General features: G+C 42.3%; 1 protein-coding gene across 1 annotated transcript in view; it reads left to right on the forward strand.

The window, feature by feature from the left end:
- Positions 1-24,426, forward strand: part of LOC139406598 (ephrin type-B receptor 1-like) — a 185,236-nt gene that overhangs the window by 21,277 nt on the left and 139,533 nt on the right. Inside the window, exon 2 of the mRNA XM_071149361.1 lies at positions 18,222-18,286. Within this exon, the coding sequence (XP_071005462.1) occupies positions 18,222-18,286 (65 nt within the window). The remainder of the gene's footprint in view (positions 1-18,221; positions 18,287-24,426) is intronic.

Here is a 24,426-nt window from a genome sequence, read left to right on the forward strand (position 1 = left end):
CTGAACTTCTGCTGAGTTTTGGATGTGATGATGGATGACACAAAGTTACATTAAAGAAGTACAGCTAATGACATACTCATATTCACCCAGATTAAGTTTCACAGTGTTCACACCAGCACAACCAGGCCTGTTATCGGGGGTAACCGGAATGTTTCAGGCTAATTTGGGGTCACTGAAGTTCAAGCGATGCAAAAGCACGCTCACTACACGGCCTTAGACAGACAGATAGAACATGTATTATGTTTCAGCACTGTGTGTATGTGTGGGCACCCCATAGACGGTAATCTCCTCTTTCCTGTTGTGCTGACATCTAGGGATTATGTTTTAAGACCAGTGCTCAAAAGACATTAATTGGGAACACGCAAAGGTGTGTTCTAAATAATGATTCCATAGGATTTCAAAACCTTTTTGGCACCTAACCAGTAGAGACGAATTATTAAAATATTATTTACGCAACATTCTGAAAACACACCTATTTTAGTGTAATTGTGTGTTGTTTTTGAACTAGGCAAGTCGGTTACAAACAAATTCTTATTTACAATGGTGGGCAAACTGCGACATATTTTTACCTTGTCAGCTCAGGGATCTAGCAACCTTTCAGCTACTGGCCTAACGCTCTAACCACTAGGCTACCTGCCACCCCTGTGCATATTCCTTTTTGGCATGCTCTCTTTTAGGGCTCATTTGTAATACTAACCTTATTGTTGTCCCGATGGTTGAATTCAACCTTGGCTTTTACTTCCATGAAGTTATTTCACAGTCTTTCTGTTCAGAGAGAAAGTGAGGGAGATATCTAAAGAAAGAGAGAGGGGGTAAGTCAACAGAGAGAGAGTGAGGGATACTGATTGTCTGTGTGCTGTATCTTTCTGGGCCGGAGCCTTTCGTAGACCAGGGGAATGTATCACAGGCCAGGGGTTATATCACCACTTATCTCCAGCGCCCCAAACAACACTATCAGCAGTACTCTCATCCACCAAGACTCTCCCACTGACCACAGAGCTGTATGTCTGCCAACAACTTCAATTCCCATCTCTGTCATAAACACCATTTTCGCTTTTCTCTCTCTTTGTTTCTTATTCCAACAACACTGAAAATATAGTTCTGGGGTTTGTCATATGTGGTATTGAAGTACTCTATGCTTTCTGTGCATAAAGCCTATAGTGTTGTTTGATGCATTACTTCCATAGTAAGTTCTCCCTTACAGAGTTGCTTTTCATAATTGTTTTTGTGGAAACCTAGTAGGCCCACTTGCAGCCCAGGGTCTGTTAAACATAGTCCAGGAAGCAGAAAAGCGAAACACTTAACTTGACATACCTGCAAAATGACACCACAGCCGATAGCAAAACACTGACAAACTACTGCATCTGCCAATGTGTAACCAGACTAATTAGCCATACCTGAGTTTCTGTGAGGAGTAGTGAAGTGTGTTTGATGGTCTGATGAGAGAAATAGGGGAATAGTGTACTGTGGGACTTAAAACCCTTCATTATTTATGTTTGCTGCGAGAAGTAGCTGTCCTCCAGGCAGCTGAGCTGCATGTACAGTGGATGTTTAAAGGGCCAAAGATTGTTCAACTGTAATATATATATATATATATATATATATATATATATTCATATATATTCACACACAAAAACACCTGTATAAAAGCAGGCATCAATTTGCTCAAATCGACTTCAACATATTCCGTTTTCCTCCAGTGGCTTCAATTTCTTCAGGATATGTTTCCACTGTATATAAAAATAATGCTTTTGCAAAGTCACATCGAATCTATCATAACCATACCGTACATAAGTAAAAAGAGAAAATACCAGAAAACAGTCTGAACCAAGCTTTCGGGGTCATGATAAGAGATCAGGAGAAGTCGGATCACACACCAGCCCCAGGTTCTTTACCCTGGCTTTGTTTAGAATGCTTTTCCCTGCTCTGTTCCGCTCCACATCCCTGCCTCTCCTGGCTTGGCCTGCTTCCAAAGTAAACAGTCCTAGTTCTGCTTTAAGCCAGTAAACTGATAAAATGCTAAAAAAACGCTAGTGTAGCGTTCTGATTTAGTGAGAATTCGAGAGAGAGAGCCAGAGAGAGTCAGCGAGAGCCAGAGAGAGTGAGAAAGAGAGAAGCAATTTATTTTGGTTGGAATATTCACATTGTCTAAAGGTTAATGTGCCAATAACGCCTGGCTAATGCAGGTGATGTGTGTATGTTGTGCCACTGACATTCAGGTGGGGAATTACAGCACCAGACTTAATTATACTCAGTAAAGGGCAGACAGAGGTGGTTAGTTAATCTGCAAAGTTTTTTTCACTGGCTGTTAGATAATGTTGTTTTTGCTAAGGTTATGTTCGGTGGAGATAAACCACTGTTTTGGGAGAAGAATATCTGTGAGGATAAAAACGAACAAATAAACAAGCATAGAATGGAATTTACAATCTGACCTAGTTACTCATGTTGGATGTTTCAGCTCATACCATCAGAATGACTACATGTGGAAGTATCACAACCTAATATCCAACTTAGCAGCTCATGTTTCCATGTTTTGAGCTCCCTCTTTTGTCCTTGATGAATCCTTTTTTATTTATTTTTATTTCAAATCAAATCAAATTTATTTATATAGCCCTTCGTACATCAGCTGATATCTCAAAGTGCTGTACAGAAACCCAGCCTAAAACCCCAGACAGCAAGCAATGCAGGTGTAGAAGCACGGTGGCTAGGAAAAACTCCCTAGAAAGGCCAAAACCTCGGAAGAAACCTAGAGAGGAACCAGGCTATGTGGGGTGGCCAGTCCTCTTCTGGCTGTGCCGGGTGGAGATTATAACAGAACATGGCCAAGATGTTCAAATGTTCATAAATGAACAGCATGGCCAAATAATAATAAGGCAGAACAGTTGAAACTGGAGCAGCAGCACAGCCAGGTGGACTGGGGACAGCAAGGAGTCATCATGTCAGGTAGTCCTGAGGCATGGTCCTAGGGCTCAGGTCCTCCGAGAGAGAGAAAGAAAGAGAGATTTCACCTTTATTTAACCAGGTAGGCCAGCTGAGAACAAGTTCTCATTTACAACTGCGTCCTGGCCAAGATAAAGCAAAGCAGTGCGACAAAAACAACACAGAGTTACACATAAACAAACGTACAGTCAATAACACAAAAGAAAACTAGAAGAATCTATGTACAGTGTGTGCAAATGTAGAAGAGTCGGGAGGTAGGCAATAAATAGGCCATAGAGGCAAAATAATTACAATTTGGCATTATTACTGGAGTGATAGATGTGCAGATGATGTTCCTTCCTCAGAGAGCCGCAGGGCTACATAAGGTTAAGCTAGTCTGCTGCTCAGGACACATAATAGGAATCAAACTGAGGGGAATATGAGTGTTAGGATGATCCCGAGTGCAGTTTGATGCTGCTGCATCATGACAGATACATATATTTAAGCAATAAGGCCCAAGGAGGTGTGGTATATGGCCAATATAACATGGCCAAGGGCTGTTCTTAGGCACGATACGAAGCGAAGTGCCTGGATACAGCCCTTAGCTGTACCACCGAGGTGCCTTCTTGCTGTTACAAACTGGTTTCCAACATAATTAGAATAGTAAACAAGTAATTTTGTGTCATACCCATGGTAAATTGTCTGATATACAATGGCTTTCAACAAATCAGCATCCAGGAGCCAAACTACCCAGTTTATAAATAATAATAATAACCTTAGGCAAAGTCACAACACCGCGGTTTACATTCTATCCACAACATGCATGTGCTAACCTGTTTGTTATTGTGGCGGAAACATGCCATGATTGCCTGTGGTGCAGGTTTACCCCTCACTACTAATGAGGGCAGAGAGCGGGTACCATGAGGTCGACCGATTATGATTTTTCAACACCGATACCGATTATTGGAGGACCAAAACAGCCGATACCGATTAATCTGCCGATTATTTTAAAATGTATTTGTGATAATGACAATTACAACAATACTGAATGAACACTTTTTAACTTAATATAATACATCAATAAATTCAATTTAGCCTCAAATAAATAATGAAACATGTTCAATTTGGTTTAAATAATGCAAAAACAAAGTTTTGGAGAAGAAAGTAAAAGTGCAATATGTGCCGTGTAATAAAGCTAACGTTTCAGTTCCTTGCTCAGAACATGAGAACATATGAAAGCTGGTGGTTCCTTTTAACATGAGTCTTCAATATTCCCAGGTAAAAAAAAATGCCAAATCGGTGTCCAAAAATACAGATTTCCGATTGTTATGAAAACTTGAAATTGTCCCTAATTAATCGGCCATTCCGATTAATCGGTCAACCTCTAATATGTGTATCATCTGACTGTAGAGAGGAGAGTGTCTTGTGTGAAGTGGTCGTGTGAATGTATACTGTATGTCCGAATAGAGGATTAGAGGTGGATGGAGAAAGTTTCTCCCCTGGTCTGAATCCCAATCTTTCTCTCCACTATATCCAATTCTCTCAATTGCTCGCTCTCTCTCCTTCTTTTTCCTTACATATATCAATTATCAATCATTGAGGACAGTGTCGTACGGGTTTGGCTGGTGTAGGCAGTCATTGTAAATAAGAATTTGTTCTTAACTGACTTGCCAAGTTAAATAAAGGTTAAATAAAAAATAATAAAATAAAAATTCAGCAAAACCAGGATTCCCTATGATTTCATAGAGTAGCACACTGTGGAAGTCCTGCTACAGTATATTTTGAGTCTTTGTACCTGCTCAAAGTGTTTGCCTTGAGAACCTTATAGTTAATGTGTTTACCCACAGCAAGTGTGCAAACCAGACTGAAATGGGTGATAGGCGAAAAACAGTGCTCTGTGGACTAAGGAGTGAAATGGAAATGGGAAACAATAAGAAAAGAACACTGAACTCCTCTGTGTTTTCCACCTCTACTGTAAATAGGCTGGCTGACTTTCATGTTACCTTCTATGGCAAAATAACAGTGATTTTCTGCTGTTATGTATCAGAGTTTCAACTACATCTTGGTCCTCACAGGGTAGGCTACTGGCTTCACTTAGTAGACATACTGAGAAGGGGCTGAACCAAGCACTGAACACAACAGTTACCTGCTGGGTATCTTGACCACTTATTTTGCTGTGTATGTTATTGATAGTGGCTTATACACTTTTGGGAGAGGCAGAACTATTACATCATTATACACCATGGTTGATTTACATCAACAGAAGGCCTATATTATAATACCACAAGTCCATGACCCTATTTAAGAGACATGACTAGTTAATAGGATGAGAGATACACATACTTTGCAGATGTTATTGTGGGCGTAGCGAAGTGCTTGTTCCTAGCTACAACAGTGCAGTAGTATCTAACAATTCCCAACAATACACACAAATCTAAAAGTAAAATAATGGAATTAAGAAATATATAAATATTAGGATGAGCAATTTTAGAATGGCTTTGACAAAAATACAGTAGAATAGAATACAGTATATACATATGAAATGAGTATGTAAACATTATTAAAGTGACTAGTTACATTATTACAGTGACTGACTAGTGTTCCATTATTATAGTGACTAGTGTTCCATTATTACAGTGACTAGTGTTTCATTATTACAGTCACTTGTGTTCCATTATTAAAGTGACCAGTGATTCCTTCTTAATATCCTTTTAGTAAATCCATTTAACCATGAGAGAATATCACAATACCTTTATCACAGCAGGCTAAGGCTGCAGTTTTATGTTTTAAAGCCTTTCTCATTTTGGCAGTTTAGCAACTTTAATTCAGCTTTGAATAGATGTTGTTTTATTGGTGCGTTATCAATGTGAAAATACAGGGATATTTCCCAGTGAATTATAGCTCCGTGTGTGATGGTGTTGCGTGAAATGTCTGCTGGCAACCTATTACCTGAGATAAAAAGAGCGATTGGAGGCAGCTGTCAAGCTCAACTTGTTTACCTCAGTTGATGAAATGTGGCACTCACTCTGACTGACAGTTACATTTCCCATGTAAACAATATGTGAGCATGAATGTGGCCCTTTGCACAAATATCACGATTCCCAGGTGTGATGTTTGTGTGATCTTGTGCTAGTGAACACACACACAGGACACTTTCTCTCACACACCTATAATCTTGTCCAGTGGTCTGAACCTTGTCTCATCCTCTCTCTCAGTGTATACAGTAAACAGAGACATCTCTTTATTGCTGAGTGTGTTTACTGTGGTTATTAAAGGTTGTCAGCAGCCAGGCTAGCAGCTTACAGTTATGTCTCATCAGATTGATGGCTGTCTGGATAGGGGCCTGTGGGGATCACATCTAAATCGAGAGAACAGAGAGAACAGAGAGAACAGAGAGAGAGAGACTCACATGCCTCTCTCTCAGGGTAAGAAGAGAGGATAGATTTTAGACTGGCAGAGGGAAAGAAAAGATTGAGAGGAGGAGTATTGTTTTGTTTTTGATTGACTGTAGGGGTGTATTGTCACAAAGGACTAATTCTTCCTGAGTGGACGTGAAGTGTTTACAGAGGTGGAAACATACCCTCACTGGGGAACCTCGGCAGCCAGCTGCTCAGAGTCAAGTTTGCCCTAGAGATACTGATAGAGACATACTGTAGCCTTGCTCAGAGCCAGAGGACCTTCATGCTGCTCCACTAGGGGAGTTCAGGCCACCATTGGCCCTCAGTCATAGGGCACATTGACAGGCCCCTACCTCAGCTAACAGCTGCCCAGAGTCAGATTTCTGCCTGAGAGGAGAATCTCAGCACTCTAGCCTGTCTGTCTAGGAAGGCATGGCTATCACAGTAGTGATAGACCTCTGATTCTTCAAGCAGCTGCTGTGAGTTAAGTTTACCTCTACCCGTACAGTACCAAACATACTGTATGTCCTCCACATCTCTCTACCTCCATATTCCTTGAAACTCACTACTTCATCCCAGCCATTGTTTTCCTCAGCCCCTCCTTCTCACATATCACATGACTGGTGACCTTTTTACCACCTCAGTCCAAATACCTATGATACCCACAGGCACACACCTGTCTCAGTCAGCCCATAGCAAGGGTAACCCATTTAAAACATTTATTTTACCTTTATTTAACTAGGCAAGTAAGTTACGAACAAATTCTTATTTTCAATGACTGCCTAGGAACAAACAGTGGGTTAACTGCCAAGTTCAGGGTCTGATTTGTACCTTGTCAGCTCAGGGATTCGATCTTGCAACCTTTCAGCTACTAGTCCAACGCTCTAACCACTAGGCTACTTGCCACCCCACAAGGGTAACCCAACACGACAGGTAAGGTAAATGTGCCACACCCATAGGGTAACATTAGCCACCTGTCAGTTTCATTACATGTAACACATGCCCCAAGTACACATACATTTATTTTCATGATACAAGTATGCTTATAACGGATGTCAGAGTTCCAACTCACTCACTGCTGAGTTTATTCTTAAAGGAGATACAAAAACTATTTATTTTGACCATGAGGGACATTTTCAACCTCTTAACCATTTTGCTTCAAATCCCCCCAAACACTCAACACACTGCCATTTCACCTGGAGTGTCCGTGAGGTGTTTTCCACAAGTGAGCCAGCTTGCCCTTCTGCACTGCCACTCAAGTGGTCTTGGTGGCCCCTGGCCATATCGTATTTAAACTCCAGAGTCCAGGCATTTTTACACATGGCTAGCGCATGTCGGACAACCACTCTTGAAAAACACAGTTGTCACCAACAGGCTGTTCGGGCAGTGACATTTGGTCAGCACTTCACTCCAGTAGCATTGGTAGCACGTAGCGCTGTCAACAGAGTGGAGGGAGCTCTGCTCAGTGCACTGGATACGACAGAGAGACAATGTTGTTCAGTTGTGTACTCAATAGCCTGTCAACACTTTACTTCACTCCCAGTCAACACACACTGTATCAGAAATACTTACAAGGACTTGGAGAATGTGGTTTGTCAGCTGGAATGATAATTCAATAGTCTGATAGGATTTATTTTCTGTCCTCCCAATTTGAGAGAACATGATTAATATATGTTGTCTTCTTCTTTCCTCCACTTTCCCCCTTCCCTCTAAGTAACTCTGAAGAATTCCTCACAGGAGCTTATTAAGATCTGTGCCTATGGCCAGATGTCATTGGGTCTCCTACAGCAGGCAGGCAGGCATACTGTGTTGAATATATGTATCTTGTATATTCTCCCCTGGGGCTGTATGTTCTGTAGAGCTTCTGTTTCAGGTTACAACGCATCTATATATATACTTCTCTCCATGGTCCCTGTGTTGTGTTGGATGTGGATAGCAGTATACCTCTGTCTCTCCCACTGTTCCTTACCTTAAGAGTACCTTTCAGACTCCTATTGTTCCGGTTCTTTAGGGCCATGTCACAATGTGCCTCAGGAGTCAATACATTCTCCAGACATATCTGTCTGAGTATAGTTGTTTTCCGGAATATATCATTCAAATAAGTGTGTGTGTGTGTGTGTGTGTTTTTATATTTTGTCTGTTTAATGTGAGACTAGCCCCGAAATGGAGCTAGCCTACTGCTCTGGGAGGCCGAGTGAGGATGTGCTTGTCTCCTGCAGAAGGCCAGACATGTTGTTTATAATAAACTCCCTTGTTACAGAGGGATTGATTATGAAAGAGATGGTGTAAGAGCAAGGGTCTCATCCCCTCCACTCACACAGGGAAATAATTTGTGGCTGGTATTGTTCTGAGTCTAATTCCTGGCTAACAGCTTCAAGGTGGTCGTGGCTAGATGGGATCCAGCTTTTGTCAAATTAACGTCAGATTTGACTTTTCGTGGTAGGTTAGGAGAACTTACACAGCAGGTTAGGAAAATTAACATTGTCATGTTAAGAGATTTAGGTTAAGGTCAGGAAAAGGGTTAGGAGTAGCTAAAATGCAAAGAACATCTACTTTAAGTTAATTTGTCAAAATATGGATCCCTTCTAGCCCTTCCTGTTGGGGTGTGTCAGCAAAGATGGATGCTTGCAATTAGCTGTAACCCCATTTCCGTGAGCTACTATCTGAAGCCAGGCTTTTTAAATTACGAGTCAGTTATATACCCCATGCACAGAGTAGGCCATAAGTTATGATCCCTTCTGCTAATATTTGGTGTAAGTGTAAGGCATGAAAGGTTTTGGTCTCAATGGGGACCTTTGCTTTTTATCTCTCTCTCACCAGTAACATAGCATTACTTATTTCTGTTCAGAATGACTGTTCACCTGCTCTGTTGGCGCTTTTACCAGAGCTCTTCAGCCCTGCTCAGTGGATCAGCAGGTAATTGAGCTGTCATCTCCTCAAGTCAAATACGAGGCATGCAGACGCCACAGGCAGACGCCACAGTCAGAGCATGTTTAAATATCGAGACTGAACTATACATTTGGAGAACTGACTGCAATTACAATGGAATCTAGGGTGTCAAGTCCTGGTGAATTCAGAATGTAACTACCTGCGATTCTATTCTCGCCTGTTCCTGTGAGTCCTGTGAGATAATGACGTCTACACAGAGGAATTAGGGAGCCAGTAACAGGCCTGTAATGGAGTCCATAATGTGTTGCAACTAAGAGTTGTGTATGGATGCCAAGTCTCAGTAGGCTTTGTACTGAGTTATAGTGCAGACTTCATCAAGCTGTAATAAGGTCAGTCTCTCCTCAGGTAATATACAGCATGTACTGAGGCAAAGCTGTGTGCAAACTACCACAGGAGCCATAGAATAGAGTCTGCTGCAATACTCAATTTACCCAATGATGAATATGTAATGGCATGGACAAAAATAGAAAGAGCTATAACTAGAATGTGCGATTCAATAATGAAAGCAGTTCAAAGGAGTTCACCATAATTTTTGGTTATCTACACGAGATCTTCAGATCACTTTTCACTATTCTCCACACGGATGATTCAGGTTTTAGGGTCTTATGGAAACATAGTTTTACACGTATATTGGAAGTGGTGCTAACCTTAGTCATCCTTCCTGATTCCTCTGGTGTTCTAAGTTGGTGTTTGTATTTGCAGATGTCTCTCTCTCTACTAATGGCCAAAGTAGTCCTGCTGACCTTTCCTGTTTCAGACAAACTACCGTAGAGAAAGGTAATTAATTAGTGCCTGGAGAGCAGAAATGAATTGCACTGCATCGGTCCCACGTGTCCTCTACAAGGAGAACAGCAGCGCCTGGCACACGCTGCGTGTGTGTGTGTTTGTATGTGTGTGTGAGGGACAGTTTTGTCAATAGTTTAAGGAGGGAAGTATATTTCCCAACTCTGATTCAAACAGCAATTGTTTTGATCTCTGTTTATCTCAGCTGGAAATTTGGATGTACACTATATGCCAAACATGTTATGCTGTAGTTTATTCAAAGCATTGTTTGTTTTTGACAGAGGAAAGCGAAAGCGACAGAGAGAGAAAGCTAATGTCCCATGAGAGTAGTGTGCCTCACACTGCCTCCTCCCTGAAATCTCTTCACTCTAAATACAACGGGAACAGTTCCAGTCTTATAAACGTGTCACCCACACTGAGTTGGAATGGGATGGGGAATATAATTCCCTAGGTACAGCCTCTTCTTTACAGGCAGAGTCTCCACCAGTGGGATTTGACTTCGAATAACTAAATAAATGTTGGCGCACATTCTAGCAGGGTCAAGGGAGCGGTGTCACCACTGACTGGATAATGGTTTAATTAGCTCAGTCAGACTTTCCACCATAACCCAGTCTCCCCTGCCCAGTGCACTGCTACACAGTTAGGTATCTGTCCCTCCAACACAGCCACTAAAGTGAGAGCTCCCTCAGTACTGGGCTCATATGTATTCTCCTTCAGTACTCAAAATGTGATTCGTATGAAGCCTCCAGCGTATGGCTGACAATGTAGCCACTTACTATGATAGACAATTACATTTAATTTATGTTCTGCAGCACTATTTACAAAGTCATTTGTAAAGGAAGAATGTACAAACAGATAGAGGCTGATGTAAATGAGTGCGTATGCCCATATTGTGCAAATGCTCTGAAGCCAATGTCAGTTATGAGATATATTTGAGAGATATCTAGATGACTGAAAAGAGAACACACACAGTGACAGTATTCAGTTATCAACCAATTCAAAACTAGTTCCTGTTTTTGGCCTCAAGTCATTCAGATCTACAGCTACTGTGAATGTGTTACATCAGTGATACAGTTACAGTCATATGTTTTGAGGCATTTAAACCATTGGTATCGAGGCTATAGTGACAGCTTTTGGGTGGGGTGAGACACTGTGAGTGTATTCTTTCACATTTGCCCTCCATCCATGATCAAGGCTTGTACCCCTCTGTGTTTGAATTGCACAAATCTATACTTTTGTTTGTTCCTACTGAGGGAAAAATAAGGTTATGTTTGTTAGGGCACAGAGAGCGCTCTCGTCTACAGCTCTGCCCTGAATCCATGGGCAGTCGCCTAAAACAAATTTGATAAATCTATTGGGAAAATGTGCTTTCAGATATGTTGAACAGAGTGTTGCACCTGTGATATGTTGTTAAGGCATATCTCTGAGCTGAGGTGAAGGAGATCAGAGGCTGCTGGTTAATTAGCAGAATAGTTTTAAACTTTACATCAAAGTCATTTAGCAGAGTGACTAAAGAGTGACTTACAGCAGTAAGTGCATGCATTTTCCCGTACTGGTCCCCTGTGGGATTCCAACCCATCACCCTGGTTTTGCAAGCGCCATGCTCTACCAACTGAGCCACAAGTTCAAGGCCACACTTCATATTATGTTAGTTGTGTCCATACATACAGTATTACTTGAACCCTCAACATCTGTCCTCACTGTGTCATAGGTAAGACCGGTTTATGTAAAGATTTGAACTGAGTGAGTGATGACACTGGCCAACCGTCGCTGAACAAAGAGTTATGGATATTGTAGCCATATGAACCTCAGTGTTTCAGTGGGTCAGGATATTTAATCATGATTTCTGATTCCGCTGGCATGCACAGACTATTGACTAAATGATGCATTTGTACAGCAGCATGCATTGATTGTCCATTCTATAAATACTTAGGCCAAACAGAATGATCTCTGGCCTTCTTTGCCCTCTCTACTGCCATCTCTCTTTTTCCAATTTCAACCTCCATGGTGGCTAAGGTTGTGGTTACATTTATATTGAGGCAATCATCTGGACCATTAGATGTCCCACAGTAGCTGGTCATTTTGGCCAACCATAACAATTACAGTGTGTCATAGAAGGGTGTTTTGTCTGTGCATTATCTTTATCACACTTTCACCAAACCTGTGCACGTGTTAAACCTTTCCTGATAAGTGTCTTTACTTTGAACCTTCAGACTTTCAAAATGTTGATGGCACTCAAATCTGAGGTGACATACATCGTAAAAACAGAGAATATCTAGGACAAAAAAAACTTCAGATTGTGTGTAAAAGAATGCTAGACAGTATCTATACCTGAATAGTTTTTTTTCTCATCCTGACAGGTATGTCTGAGGCGAATCACTGTGTGATCACCTTGTTGTGATGAGACATGATGGTGCTTTCATGGTGTAACATGTCATCCAGAGAACCCTGGCTCTATAAATAAGAAAGCCTACAAATAAATTGGGTCATGCTTGCCATTCTAAAAACAGATGCAGTTCAATAACACATTGTGGCATAGAATACTTTTCATGTGTAAAAATCATCTTGAGACTGGTTGTCCTGTAATACAACTGATTTTGATAACAAATGCATCCGTTCTCATTTTGTGATGTTGCATTGTGGAATTCATATGCAGTGCCTTGCAAAAGTATTCAGACCACTTGGATTTCTTCACATTTTATTGTGTTACAACGTGGGATTAGAATTGATTTAATTGTCATTTTTTAAATGGATTCAATTGTCGAAGAGCGAAAAAAAAGTATTTTTTCCTTCATATAAATAAACAACTCATAAGAAGTATTCAGCCCCTTTGTTTAGGCAAGTCTACATTCATTCAAGAGTAAAATTAAGCTCAACAAATCACATAATAGGTTACATGGAGTCTGTGTCAAATAATATGGGTTGACATGATTTTTGAATGACTAACCCTTCCTCAGTCCCCCATACATACGTATCGAATTTCAAGCACAGATTCAACTACAAAGATCAGGGAGCTTTTCGAAAGCTTCATAAAGAATGGCAGTGATTGGTAGATGGGTAAGAATTACAAATCAGACATTGAATATTCCTTTAAACATGGTCAAGTTTTTAAAATTTGTTTTATGACCTTTATTTAACTCGGCAAGTCAGTTAAGAACAAATTCTTATTTTCAATGACGGCCTAGGAACAGTGGGTTAACTGCCTGTTCAGGGGCAGAACGACAGATTTTTACCTTGTACATTAATAATTATGTTGTGGATTATGTATTAAACCACCGAGACAAATCAGAGATACAGTCGGCCTTCTGAACTGAGCTGCAGGACAGGAATGAAACTGCTCAGGGTTTAATGGCTGTGATGGGAGAAATCTCAGGGTGGATCAACAACATTGTAGTGTAAATGACCGAGTGAAAAGAAGAATACAAATATAAAGAATACAAATATTCCAAAACATTCATCTTGTATGCAACAATGCACGAAAGTAATACTGAAACAAACAAAACAGCAAATGAATACACTTTTTGGCCTAAATGCAAAGCCTTATGTTTGAGGGCAAATCCAACACAACACATCACCACTGGTGGTGGCTGCATCATGGTATGGGTATGCTTGACATTTGCAAATACTGGGGAGTTTTTCAGGATAAAAAGAAACGGAATGGAGCTAAGCACAAGCAAAATCCTAGAGGAAAAATGACTTCAGTTTTCTTTACACCAGAGACTGGGAGAGGAATTCAAATTTGAGCAGGACAATAACCTACAGCACAAGGCCAAATCTACACTGGAGTTGCTTACCAAGTAGACAGTGAATATTCCTTTGTGGCCAAAATACAGTTCTGAGAAAAAAATGCTTGGCAATCTATGGCAAGACTTGAAAATTGCTGTCTAGCCACGATCCCCAACATCTAGACAAAGCTTTGTACTTTGTAACACAATAAAATATGGAGAAATCGAAAGCGTCTGAATACTTTTGCAAGACACTGTAAATTGTATTGTGTTACTTGTTAGTTGTATAGAGATGTTTAAAGTATTGTTATCGAGTAGTAATACATTTTGTTGTTATATTGTTATGTGGTATTGCTGGCTCATGATTTGTCGTAATGTATCAGTGTAAGGTATTGGTAGCTGGATGCTGAATAAGTGTGCCATCATTGGAAAGTACAGATCAAATGATGACATAAAGAGCCATTGTGTTGAACACTGTGCGATGTTTAACAGTGAGAATGGCAGAATGGTGAACTTACTAAACGACTAGAGTTGACTGTGTGATGTTAGGTTGTTTCTTGTGTAAATATTTTCCGCCTGGATTTGAATGATTTGTATGTCACTGTGACAAATCATGTGCTGGGAAATGCTGGGAAATGGATTTACTTCAACACTGAACACAGATGTTAAGTTGTTCTGGCTCATTGTGTTCTCGTTGTCCTACCTTGCCTAACTGCATAGGAGGGATAATGTGACTGTGGTGTGGCTTGTTCTGTGGGTCTCTGTAAAGGCAGGGTCGGCATGGTTCCTTTCGTGATAAAGCCCATAACACTCCACTGACCGATTAGGCGTACCACATTTTCGCGGGTCCCTCACACAAGGTCTGAGCAATTCAACACATTTTGGCATGGGGCAATGATATTTTTTTCTCTGTTTTTGCAGCTAATCTCATGCTATTCTGCACATTTTGCCATGAGGCTGAGAGAAAATGTTGCTGTTTTAAAGGTAATTTCCTGTAATTCTACACATATTGCCATGGGCCAAAAGGAAAATGTTCAGTTTTATCTATTCTACACATTTTACTATTAGGCCGAGAGAATTTAGCATTTTTTAAGATACATTTAACAGATAATGTCCTGTAATTCTAAACATTTTTGCCAGGGCTTATGACGTGTGCATATGTAATCTGGGGAAATGGTCTTGGAGTGTCTTGTCTACAACATCTATCCTGGATGTCAATCCAAAGTGCCTGTACTTCCATGCAGAAATCTGAGATTTCCTCTGATGATCCGCTAATTCTGAAGAAGCCATAATAGGATTCATGTGAAGCTTTGAGCTCAGTAAAAGTGAAAGGTACCCTGCGGCTGTCCCTGGACCTGCTCTCCTCTGCTCTGCTCTCCTCTACTCCACTGACTACAGAGAACAAACAGCCTGTTCATTGAGACTAGGATTTAAGGATAAGTATCTGTTTACAGAGATAAAAAAAGAAAGACAGGATGGCATGATACTACTCTGACCAGTTTTCTGATAAGTGGGAGTGCATCAGTGTGGAGCACTGGTAGGAAGCTGAGTTGGTGTGAGAGTGAGGGGTACTTTTCTGCATTTTGCATGGTGCGGATGGTTGGCAGGTGATTGGACCAGACACTCTCTCTGTAAAATGGCTGTTGTTGTCGACTGATGATTTGCCATGCTGCTTTCCAACCTCTGGCTTTATTGACTCCCAGAAAAATGGGGAAGGAGGAAGAGTGAAGAGATAGGGAGGAGACAGACAGATAGTCAGACAGACCCACAGACCAGTTGATATATTGGGGAAATGTTATTCTTTGAACAAAAGGATTTGACTCCATGCCAACAAGGAGAGAGAGAGAGAGATTTGATTCTTATTATTTTCCTATTGTAAATATGCAAAGTAAGCTTTGGCAATTTGTACACTGTTACATCATTCCAATAAAGCGAATTGAAAATTGAGAGAGAGAGAAAGAGAGAGAACAATTGTTGTGGTGAAACGGCACCAATAAACCAAAATGTGCTGTTGTTGTGAATGTCCTTGAAGAATTTGGTGGCAGTTTGGTTGCAGTTGGCGGCACCGGTGTTTGTGTACTTGCTGATGCATTATCACAGACATGATCAATATTTCCCGGTACATCAATATTTAATGCACTCCTCCGCAGAAATCACCCACCAATAACCTATTGATCAGTCCCAGGCTGAATATACTTTTAGACTGTGTGAAAACAAACACAGGGGCAGGAAAACAACATGATGTATTTACCAAGGGCAACACTTTGAATGATGTCCACAGAGAATAGTTTGTTATATACTGTCCTGTATTTACTACACCTACACACTTATTCCCAAACAAGTGTAAGAAAACTTTGGAGCTGTGAGCATATTTGATGTTCCTGAAAACAGTAGGTCATGCAATACTTTTGGTTTGGCAAGTAAATCCTTCTTTCCATGTCTTTTTATTTGTGGTTATATATCTATCTATATCTATATCTATATCCATAATCTATATATATATATACACACACACACACACACACACACACACACACACACACACACACACACACACACACACACACACACACACACACACAGACACACAGTGGGGCAAAAAAGTATTTAGTCAGCTACCAATTGTGCAAGTTCTCCCACTTAAAAAGATGAGAGAGGCCTGTAATTTTCATCATAGGTACACTTCAACTATGACAGACAAAATGAGAAAAAAAATCCAGAAAATCACATTGTAGGATTTTTAATGAATTTATTTGCAAATTATGGTGGAAAATAAGTATTTGGTCACCTACAAACAAGCAAGATTTCTGGCTCTCACAGACCTGTAACTTCTTCTTTAAGAGGCTCCTCTGTCCTCCACTCGTTACCTGTATTAATGGCACCTGTTTGAACTTGTTATCAGTATAAAAGACACCTGTCCACAACCTCAAACAGTCAAACTCCAAACTCCACTATGGCCAAGACCAAAGAGCTGTCAAAGGACACCAGAAACAAAATTGTAGACCTGCACCAGGCTGGGAAGACTGAATCTGCAATAGGTAAGCAGCTTGGTTTGAAGAAATCAACTGTGGGAGCAATTATTAGGAAATGGAAGACATACAAGACCACTGATAATCTCCCTCGATCTGGGGCTCCAAGCAAGATCTCAACCCGTGGGGTCAAAATGATCACAAGAACGGTGAGCAAAAATCCCAGAACCACACGGGGGGACCTAGTGAATGACCTGCAGAGAGCTGGGACCAAAGTAACAAAGCCTACCATCAGTAACACTACAACGCCAGGGACTCAAATCCTGCAGTGCCAGACGTGTCCCCCTGCTTAAGCCAGTACATGTCCAGGCCCGTCTGAAGTTTGCTAGAGAGCATTTGGATGATCCAGAAGAAGATTGAGAGAATGTCATATGGTCAGATGAAACCAAAATATAACTTTTTGGTAAAAACTCAACTCGTCATGTTTGGAGGACAAAGAATGCTGAGTTGCATCCAAAGAACACCATGCTTTGGTGCTGTTTTTCTGCAAAGGGACCAGGACGACTGATCCGTGTAAAGGAAAGAATGAATGGGGCCATGTATCGTGAGATTTTGAGTGAAAACCTCCTTCCATCAGCAAGGGCATTGAAGATGAAACGTGGCTGGGTCTTTCAGCATGACAATGATCCCAAATACACCGCCCGGGCAATGAAGGAGTGGCTTCGTAAGAAACATTTCAAGGTCCTGGAGTGGCCTAGCCAGTCTCCAGATCTCAACCCCATAGAAAATCTTTGGAGGGAGTTGAAAGTCCGTGTTGCCCAGCAACAGCCCCAAAACATCACTGCTCCAGAGGAAATCTGCATGGAGGAATGGGCCAAAATACCAGCAACAGTGTGTGAAAACCTTGTGAAGACTTGCAGAAAACGTTTGACCTCTGTCATTGCCAACAAAGGGTATATAACAAAGTATTGAGAAACTTTTGTTATTGACCAAATACTTATTTTCCACCATAATTTGTAAATAAATTCATAAAAAATCCTAAAAAAAAAATAAAAAAATCCTCTCTCATCTTTTTAAGTGGGAGAACTTGCACAATTGGTGGCTGACTAAATACTTTTTTCCCCCACTGTATGTGTGTGTGTATATATATATATATATTACTATTACTGAAGAAGTGGAGAGTGGTGGTGATCGCTCATACTGTGTCTCTCAGTCAGTTTGACAGTAGTGAAATGTAATGAAATGTGTAGAGTGGGCTGATCTGTCTGATTTTGTCTGGCCCATTGGTTAAAGGGCTGATACACTTCCAGTAATGAGATATTTAAGATCTAGCTCATATCAATGGTTTTCAATGGACTGATAAGTAAAAATGGGCTTACACAAAAGTAATGGAATGAGGTGTTTTACAGTAACAGGTGTTTGCATTGGTAGTACTGTAGCATAAATGTGTATTGAATCTCTCTCTCTCTCCCCTACAGAGACAGTGATGGACACGCGGACGGCCACAGCAGAGCTGGGTTGGATAGCGTATCCTGCTTCTGGGGTAAGAACACTCCACTTCATCTAGACCAGTGGTTCCCAAACCTTTTATAGTCCCGGGCCATACCCCTTCAAACATTCAACCTCCAGCTGCGTACCCCCTCTAGCACCAGGGTCTAATCTGTTTTTTTTTGTTGCCATCATTGTAAGCCTGCCACACACACACACACACACACACACACACACACACACACACACACACACACACACACACACTATACAATACATTTATTATACACTTATTTTTGTCACAACCCGGCTCGTGGGAAGTGACAAAGAGCTCTTATAGGACCAGGGCACAAATAATAATATAATAATAATCAATCATTTTGCTCTTTATTTAGCCATCTTACATATGAAACCTTATTTGTTCATCAAAAATTGTGAATAACTCACCACAGGTTAATGAGAAGGGTGTGCTTGAAAGGATGCACATAACTCTGCAATGTTGGGTTGTATTGGAGAGAGTCTCAGTCTTACATCATTTTCCACATAGTCTGTGCCTGTATTTAGTTTTCATGCTAGTGAGGGCCGAGAATTCACTCTCACATATGTACGTGGTTGCAAAGGGCATCAGTGTCTTAAACAGCGCAATTTGCCAAGGCAAGAAACTCTGAGTGCAGTCCTATCCAGAAATCTGGCAGTGGCTTCTGATTAAATTACATTTTCACAGAACCGCTTGTTGCAATTTCGATGAGGCTCTCTTGTTCAGATATCGGTAAGTGGACTGGAGGCAGGGCATGAAAGGGATAACGAATCCAGTTGTTTGTGTCATCCGTTTCGGGAAAGTACCTGCATAATTGTGCTCACTTTGCTTTGCTTTGCTTTGCTATATCACATTTGACATTGTCCGTAAGCTTGAGTTCATTTGTACACAAAAATCAAACAATGATAGAAAGATCTGTGTGTTGTCGTTGGTAATGCAGACATAAAAGAGCTCCAACTTAATCATAGCCTCAATTTTGTCCCGCACATTGAATATAGTTGCAGAGAGTCCCTGTAATCCTAGATTCAGATCATTCAGGCGAGGAAAAAACATCACCCAGATAGGCCAGTCGTGTGAGAAACTCATCATCATGCAAGTGGTCAGACAAGTGAAAATTATAGTCAGTAAAGAAAACTTTAAGCTCGTCTCTCAATTCAAAAAACGTATCAATACTTTGCCCCTTGATAACCAGCACACTTCTGTATGTTGTAAAAGCGTTACATGGTCGCTGCCCATATCATTGCATAATGCAGAAAATGCACGAGAGTTCAGGGGCTTTGCTTTAATAAAGTTAACCATTTTAACTGTTGTGTCCAAAACGTCTTTCATGCTGTCAGGCATTCCCTTGGCAGCAAGAGCGCCTCGGTGGATTCTGCAGTGTACCCAAGTGGCGTAGAAAGCAACTGTTTGCACGCGTGTTTCCATTCCACTACTGTATGTCTCCCTGTCATGGCTTTTGTTCCATCAGGACAGATACCAACATATCCATCAGTGATGTCCAAGATGGCGTAGCAGTAGGACGTATTGTCGTGTAGTGTCCCTTGTATATATCGTTTGTTTTCGTTTTTTTCTTCACATATCTTCACATATCTTTAAAACTTTTTGCTGAACCTCAACTTCTTCTAAATACTCTCCTGCAACCCGCCTCACCCAACGTAGCTATTTTTCCTAAAGTATTTATATTTACTTCGGACCTGGAACCCCTCAACTGAAGCTAGCCAACGAACTACCAGCTTCAGCAAAACATTGCTAGCGGTCTTCAGCTAACCGGTCATCAGCTAACCTTTAGCTCGGAAAGCTCTCGCCAGTTCGAACAACGCGACTCTAACCAGAGCATAACGGACCTATTTATTATTTTATTTTATTTTTCATCCCCGGATTCCCATCGCAAACGGAACATTTTGAGCTCCTGGGCTACAATATCCAGACCCACGACCGGTCCATCGATGTCACTGCATGAAGAGGAATAAACAGATACCCCCATCGCGACGTCCCCAAAGGCTAACTCTCTAGCCCTTGCTATCTCCTTGCTTGCAAATTCGGCCTGCTAACTGCTAGCTTGTTTAGCCCGGTCCCCTAACTGCTACCGTGTTTAGCACCGTCTACTAACTGTTAGCTTGTTAGCACAGGCCTGCTAACCGTCTGAATCGCCGCGTCCCAAACACTCACTGAACCCATATTTACTTTCTATCCCTTTTCGATTTTTAATTTGTTTATACCTTCCGGTAACCTGCCTCACCCAATGTGATACGGAACCGCTATTATCTTTACATTTTTAGAACACACTCAAGAACCTCCAGAAGCTAACCAGCTAACTGGCTACAAGCTATTTTGGTCATTGTTAGTTTTCTAACCTGGATAACACTCGCCAGTCCAGCTTCCCTGCCCCATCCACCGCTGCCCCTTGGACACTGATCACTTGGCTACATAGCTGATGCATGCTGGACTGTCCATTAATCACGGTAATCCATTCTGCTTGTTTATGTTTTATCTGTCGGCCCCAGCCGCACTTAGGCTCTGTGTGTAGTTAATCCGACCCTCTCTGCCTAATCAATCGCCATTCTACCTGATGTTGTTGTGCTAGCTGATTAGCTGTTGTCTCACCTACTGTTTTAGCTAGCTCTCCCAATTCAACACCTGTGATTACTGTTTGCCTCGCTGTATGTCTCTCTCATATGTCAATATGCCTTGTATACTGTTGTGCAGGTTAGTTATCATTGTTTTAGTTTACAATGGAGCCCCTAGTTCCACTCTTTATACCCCTGTTACCTCCTTTGTCCCACCCCCCACACATGCGGTGACCTCACCCATTACAACCAGCATGTCCAGAGATACAACCTCTCTCATCATCACCCAGTGCCTGGGCTTACCTCCGCTGTACCCGCACCCCACCATACCCCTGTTTGCGCATTATGCCCTGAATATATTCTACCATGCCCAGAAACCTGCTCCTCTTATTCTCTGTCCCCAACGCCCTAGGCGACCAGTTTTGATAGCCTTCAGCCGCACCCTCATACTACTCCTTCTCTGTTCCGCGGGTGATGTGGAGGTAAACCCAGGCCCTGCATGTCCCCAGGCACCCTCATTTGTTGACTTCTGTGATCGAAAAAGCCTTGGTTTCATGCATGTCAACATCAGAAGCCTCCTCCCTAAGTTTGTCTTACTCACTGCTCTAGCACACTCTGCTAACCCTGATGTCCTTGCCGTGTCTGAATCCTGGCTCAGGAAGGCCACCAAAAATTCTGAGATTTCCATACCCAACTATAACATCTTCCGTCAAGATAGAACTGCCAAAGGAGGAGGAGTTGCAGTCTACTGCAGAGAGAGCCTGCAAAGTAATGTCATACTTTCCAGGTCCATACCCAAACAGTTCGAACTACTAATTTTGAAAATTACTCTCTCCAGAAATAAGTCTCTCACTGTTGCCGCCTGCTACCGACCCCCCTCAGCTCCCAGCTGTGCCCTGGACACCATTTGTGAATTGATCGCCCCCCATCTAGCTTCAGAGTTTGTTCTGTTAGGTGACCTAAACTGGGATATGCTTAACACCCCGGCAGTCCTACAATCTAAGCTAGATGCCCTCAATCTCACTCAAATCATCAAGGAACCCACCAGGTACAACCCTAACTCTGTAAACAAGGGCACCCTCATTGACGTCATCCTGACCAACTGGCCCTCCAAATACACCTCCGCTGTCTTCAACCAGGATCTCAGCGATCACTGCCTCATTGCCTGTATCCGCTACGGAGCCGCAGTCAAACGACCACCCCTCATCACTGTCAAACGCTCCCTAAAACACTTCTGTGAGCAGGCCTTTCTAATCGACCTGGCCCGGGTATCCTGGAAGGACATTGACCTCATCCCGTCAGTTGAGGATGCCTGGTCTTTCTTTAAAAGTAACTTCCTCACCATTTTAGATAAGCATGCTCCGTTCAAAAAATGCAGAACTAAGAACAGATATAGCCCCTGGTTCACTCCAGACCTGACTGCCCTCGACCAGCACAAAAACATCCTGTGGCGGACTGCACTAACATCGAACAGTCCCCGCGATATGCAACTGTTCAGGGAAGTCAGGAACCAATACACACAGTCAGTCAGGAAAGCTAAAGCCAACTTCTTCAGGCAGAAGTTTGCATCCTGTAGCTCCAACTCCAAAAAGTTCTGGGACACTGTGAAGTCCATGGAGAACAAGAGCACCTCCTCCCAGCTGCCCACTGCACTGAGGCTAGGTAACACGGTCACCACCGATAAATCCATGATTATCGAAAACTTCAACAAGCATTTCTCAACGGCTGGCCATGCCTTCCGCCTGGCTACTCCAACCTCGTCCAACAGCTCCCCCCCCCCCCGCAGCTACTCGCCCAAGCCTCTCCAGGTTCTCCTTTACCCAAATCCAGATAGCAGATGTTCTGAAAGAGCTGCAAAACCTGGACCCGTACAAATCAGCTGGGCTTGACAATCTGGACCCTCTATTCCTGAAACTATCCGCCGCCATTGTCGCAACCCCTATTACCAGCCTGTTCAACCTCTCTTTCATATCGTCTGAGATCCCCAAGGATTGGAAAGCTGCCGCAGTCATCCCCCTCTTCAAAGGGGGCGACACCCTGGACCCAAACTGTTACAGACCAATATCCATCCTGCCCTGCCTATCTAAGGTCTTCGAAAGCCAAGTCAACAAACAGATCACTGACCATCTTGAATCCCACCGTACCTTCTCCGCTGTGCAATCTGGTTTCCGAGCTGGTCACGGGTGTACCTCAGCCACGCTCAAGGTGCTAAACGATATCATAACCGCCATCGATAAAAGACAGTACTGTGCAGCCGTCTTCATAGACCTTGCCAAGGCTTTCGACTCTGTCAATCACCGTATTCTTATTGGCAGACTCAGTAGCCTCGGTTTTTCGGATGACTGCCTTGCCTGGTTCACCAATTACTTTGCAGACAGAGTTCAGTGTGTCAAATCGGAGGGCATGCTGTCCGGTCCTCTGGCAGTCTCTATGGGGGTGCCACAGGGTTCAATTCTCGGGCCGACTCTTTTCTCTGTATATATCAATGATGTTTCTCATGCTGCGGGCGATTCCCTGATCCACCTCTACGCAGACGACACCATTCTATATACTTCCGGCCCGTCCTTGGACACTGTGCTATCTAACCTCCAAACGAGCTTCAATGCCATACAGCACTCCTTCCGTGGCCTCCAACTGCTCTTAAACGCTAGTAAAACCAAATGCATGCTTTTCAACCGTTCGCTGCCTGCACCCGCACGCCTGACCAGCATCACCACCCTGGATGGTTCCGACCTTGAATATGTGGACATCTATAAGTACCTAGGTGTCTGGCTAGACTCTAAACTCTCCTTCCAGACCCATATCAAACATCTCCAATCGAAAATCAAATCAAGAGTCGGCTTTCTATTCCGCAACAAAGCCTCCTTCACTCACGCCGCCAAACTTACCCTAGTAAAACTGACTATCCTACCGATCCTCGACTTCGGCGATGTCATCTACAAAATTGCTTCCAACACTCTACTCAGCAAACTGGACGCAGTTTATCACAGTGCCATCCGTTTTGTCACTAAAGCACCTTATACCACCCACCACTGCGACTTGTATGCTCTAATCGGCTGGCCCTCGCTACATATTCGTCGCCAGACCCACTGGCTCCAGCTCATCTACAAGTCCATGCTAGGTAAAGCTCCGCCTTATCTCAGTTCACTGGTTACGATGGCAACACCCATCCGTAGCACGCGCTCCAGCAGGTGTATCTCACTGATCATCCCTAAAGCCAACACCTCATTTGGCCGCCTTTCGTTCCAGTTCTCTGCTGCCTGTGATTGGAACGAATTGCAAAAATCACTGAAGTTGGAGACTTTTATCTCCCTCACCAACTTCAAACATCTGCTATCTGAGCAGCTAACCGATCGCTGCAGCTGTACATAGTCTATTGGTAAATAGCCCACCCATTTTCACCTACCTCATCCCCATACTGTTTTTATTTATTTATTTTTCTGCTCTTTTGCACGCCAATATCTCTACCTTTACATAACCATCTGATCATTTATCACTCCAGTGTTAATCTGCATAATTGTAATTATTTGCCTACCTTCTCATGCCTTTTGCACACAATGTATATATAGACTCCCCTTTTTTCTACTGTGT

This window comes from Oncorhynchus clarkii, chromosome 4 (assembly GCF_045791955.1).
Source record: "Oncorhynchus clarkii lewisi isolate Uvic-CL-2024 chromosome 4, UVic_Ocla_1.0, whole genome shotgun sequence".
In the NCBI taxonomy this organism is placed as follows: Eukaryota; Metazoa; Chordata; class Actinopteri; order Salmoniformes; family Salmonidae; genus Oncorhynchus; species Oncorhynchus clarkii.